General features: G+C 33.6%; 1 protein-coding gene across 1 annotated transcript; it reads right to left on the bottom strand.

The window, feature by feature from the left end:
* Positions 1–720: 720 nt before the first annotated feature.
* Positions 721–2,468, bottom strand: LOC126552566 (uncharacterized). The gene is made up of 4 exons (XM_050207281.1): positions 2,261–2,468; positions 1,503–2,116; positions 998–1,166; positions 721–755 (listed from the first exon to the last, which is right to left on the bottom strand). Exons 1-4 carry the CDS (start codon positions 2,466–2,468, stop codon positions 721–723), a joined length of 1,026 nt encoding a protein of 341 aa, XP_050063238.1.
* Between the last annotated feature and the right edge of the window lie 246 nt (positions 2,469–2,714).

Below are 2,714 nucleotides of genomic sequence, written 5' to 3'. Positions count from 1 at the left end.
TAAAAAGCGATGGTTACGGCGGCGGCCTACGCGTCGTTACCCGAGCCCGGGTGACGAGAGCATCAGGCTGACCAATATAACGAGTGACCGAGCGTGGTCACCACTTGCCGCCGAGCAGCGGCAAATTCGAAAATATGAAAAGATCGAACATACTCCCCCTTGCAAGATACAGCTGTCTTGCAAATGAGGTTCGATCAGTCATGATGCAGGCGATGGAGCAAGTGACTACTTGGACGTAGCACTTGAGCGGAGCAGCTTGGGCAGAGCAACTTGAGCTGATGAACGAAGCAGCTTGAGCAGAGCAGCTTGAGCGTGATGGAACAGCGCAGTGGAATTGAACGGTTGAGCAGTTGAACGGAGCAGTGTCATAGATCAGCGCGGTGGACTGGAACGAAGTCGAACGGAGCAGTAGAGGTTGAACGGAGCAGTGTCAGCACTAACGATGTTTTAACATTGGGGCAACATGGGCAGTTAACCCTCACAATTTATAAATATATAAAAATTAAAAGAAATTATATAATCATGTGCTCGAGCCTAAGCGGAACTAAATATCACACTAGAAACAAAGTTAATATCACAAATAGATAATAATCAGCTTTATGTTACAATATTTTTTTTTATTAATGGACGTTATGAGCTTAATACTAAACAATAAAAAACTAAATTATGAATTAAATCATCTGTCTAAGTATGTTTGTAGTAAATATAAATAGTCTAGGACTATCTATGTGCCAAATTGAAGTAACCTAACCAACCTGGAAAAAAATATAGTTATCAATGACAAATTTTAATAAGATTTTCTTAATAATTACATTCGAAAGAAAATTTGAAATGAAGTATTTAAACTATACTTTTATTAGTTACCTACAAATAACAAAATATAAGTAGTTACAGAAAATAAACAAAAGTTACTCATAAAACTATTTGATAATATGAATAATAATGATAAAGAAAACATTGTACAGTTAAAAGAGTAAAGCCTTTGACAAAACATTACTTTTTTGGGCAAATAAATTAATAACTTTTTCATTATCTATGTCAACATCTTGCTCACATGAAATTCGCATAAGATTTTCCAGTCTTTCTTCAGTTATAGTTGTTCGTAGTTTGGTCTTCACAAGTTTTAGTTTGGAGAAACTCCTTTCCACGCTACAGCTTGAAACCGGCTATGTAATTGCCAAATGTAGTAAAACATAGAGAGTAGGAAATGTGCTCTGTAGATTTTCCAAACAAAATATAGAGAATAAATCCCCCAGGCTTCCTGAGTTTTCTTGTGAAAATGAAGATTGTGTAGTATTATCTGCATCACAATTAGAATATAAATCCATATCTAAGCTAAATTCTAGTACATCATCGTCATCACAATCAGAATGGTCATCAGTTTCATGTAAAAATAAAGGAAGTTTAATTGATTTTTCAAGTTCAATAAAATTTGATGCAAATTGTTGGTATTCTGAAATCAAACTTTCTCTGTTCAGATATTTTGAGTATATTTCACAAACTATAATAAAAGCATCTTTTGGAAGAGTTTCTGGATTTTTTCTCACTTCCATAATTCTTCTTCTTGAAATTAGTGATAGATCTTTCATTAAGCCAGTCTCATTAATATTAAAACGTTCACTAAAATCCATTTGAATAATATCAAGTGTTTTATTAAAACATTCAATTCTAATTTGTTTCACAGGGTCTAATATGGGAGTATCTTTACTTAACTCACCTGATTTTTTTGGGCATCGTTTTGGTCTAGATACTACAATTGGAGTAAATTCTTGTTCCGAATCAATTACAAATTGATCAACTTCCTTTATAATGTCTTGAAAAGCATTTAAACTTCTATTATTTAATAATTTAATTTTATGTTTAGCACTTTCTATCAAATTTGTTGCAGCTAACAAGTCCAAATCACGAGTTTGCAATATTTTATTAGCAGGTTTAATTATTTGAAATAGTTTCTTAAACATTATTGCTACAATTAGAAAACGATAAGAAGTAAAATAATCTAAAAGACCACTAGCTGCAGCTCCTGTTTTGGCGTCTCCAGGACCTTCAGAAAGTTTAATTGTGGCCAGGGTCTCAATCACAGCATTACGAGAGGTCAAAACTGTATTTAAAGCAGCTGAATGTGATGACCAGCGTGTGGTGTTAACACGTTTAAGAGCCAAATTGTTTTATGCTGAAGAGTATTTTTTTGGTTTGAACGAAATAATTCAACTCTTTTTTTTTGCATTCCAAACAAAGGAGTATAAAGTTTCGAGATTACCAAAGAGGTTTACTGCATCTGTGCAAGAAGAAACTGCTTCTTTAACTATTAAATTCAAGCGATGGGCGTGACACCATACATATATTGCTGATTTATTTTCATTTTTAATTAAGGATTGCACACCTTTATACTCACCACGCATATTAGCAGCGCCATTATAGGACTGTCCTATTAAGTTGTTAATCCAATCCAAATTATTTTTAGCCATTACTTCTTTAAATAAATTAAATAGTTCAACTCCACTGGTGTAAGGGGATTCACGCATAGCAATTAACCTTTCATTCACTATGCCAGTAGTTTTACATACATATCGAACAATGAAAGAAACTTGTTCTTTACGCGCTGAGTCAAACGTTGAATCTATTGATATGCTGAAAACTCCAGATGTTTTAATAGCTTCTTGAATTGTTAATGCAATATTATTTGATATACACTCTATTAGTGTATTTTGTCG

Source organism: Aphis gossypii, chromosome X (genome assembly GCF_020184175.1).
Source record: "Aphis gossypii isolate Hap1 chromosome X, ASM2018417v2, whole genome shotgun sequence".
In the NCBI taxonomy this organism is placed as follows: Eukaryota; Metazoa; Arthropoda; class Insecta; order Hemiptera; family Aphididae; genus Aphis; species Aphis gossypii.
The sequence above is the reverse complement of the archived record's forward strand: the minus strand, read 5'-3'. Positions and strand labels throughout refer to the sequence as shown.

Bases quoted from the DNA above. Each gene is read 5' to 3' on its own strand.
- LOC126552566 (XM_050207281.1), bottom strand. From the start codon at position 2,468: ATGGCTAAAAATAATTTGGATTGGATTAACAACTTAATAGGACAGTCC. The intron at 1,167-1,502 runs GTTTGTGAAATA...GCAATTACATAG, and splicing joins CAAAAGATGCTTTTATTATA to CCGGTTTCAAGCTGTAGCGT. The intron at 756-997 runs GTAATGTTTTGT...ATTTTTTTCCAG, and splicing joins TAATTTATTTGCCCAAAAAA to GTTGGTTAGGTTACTTCAAT.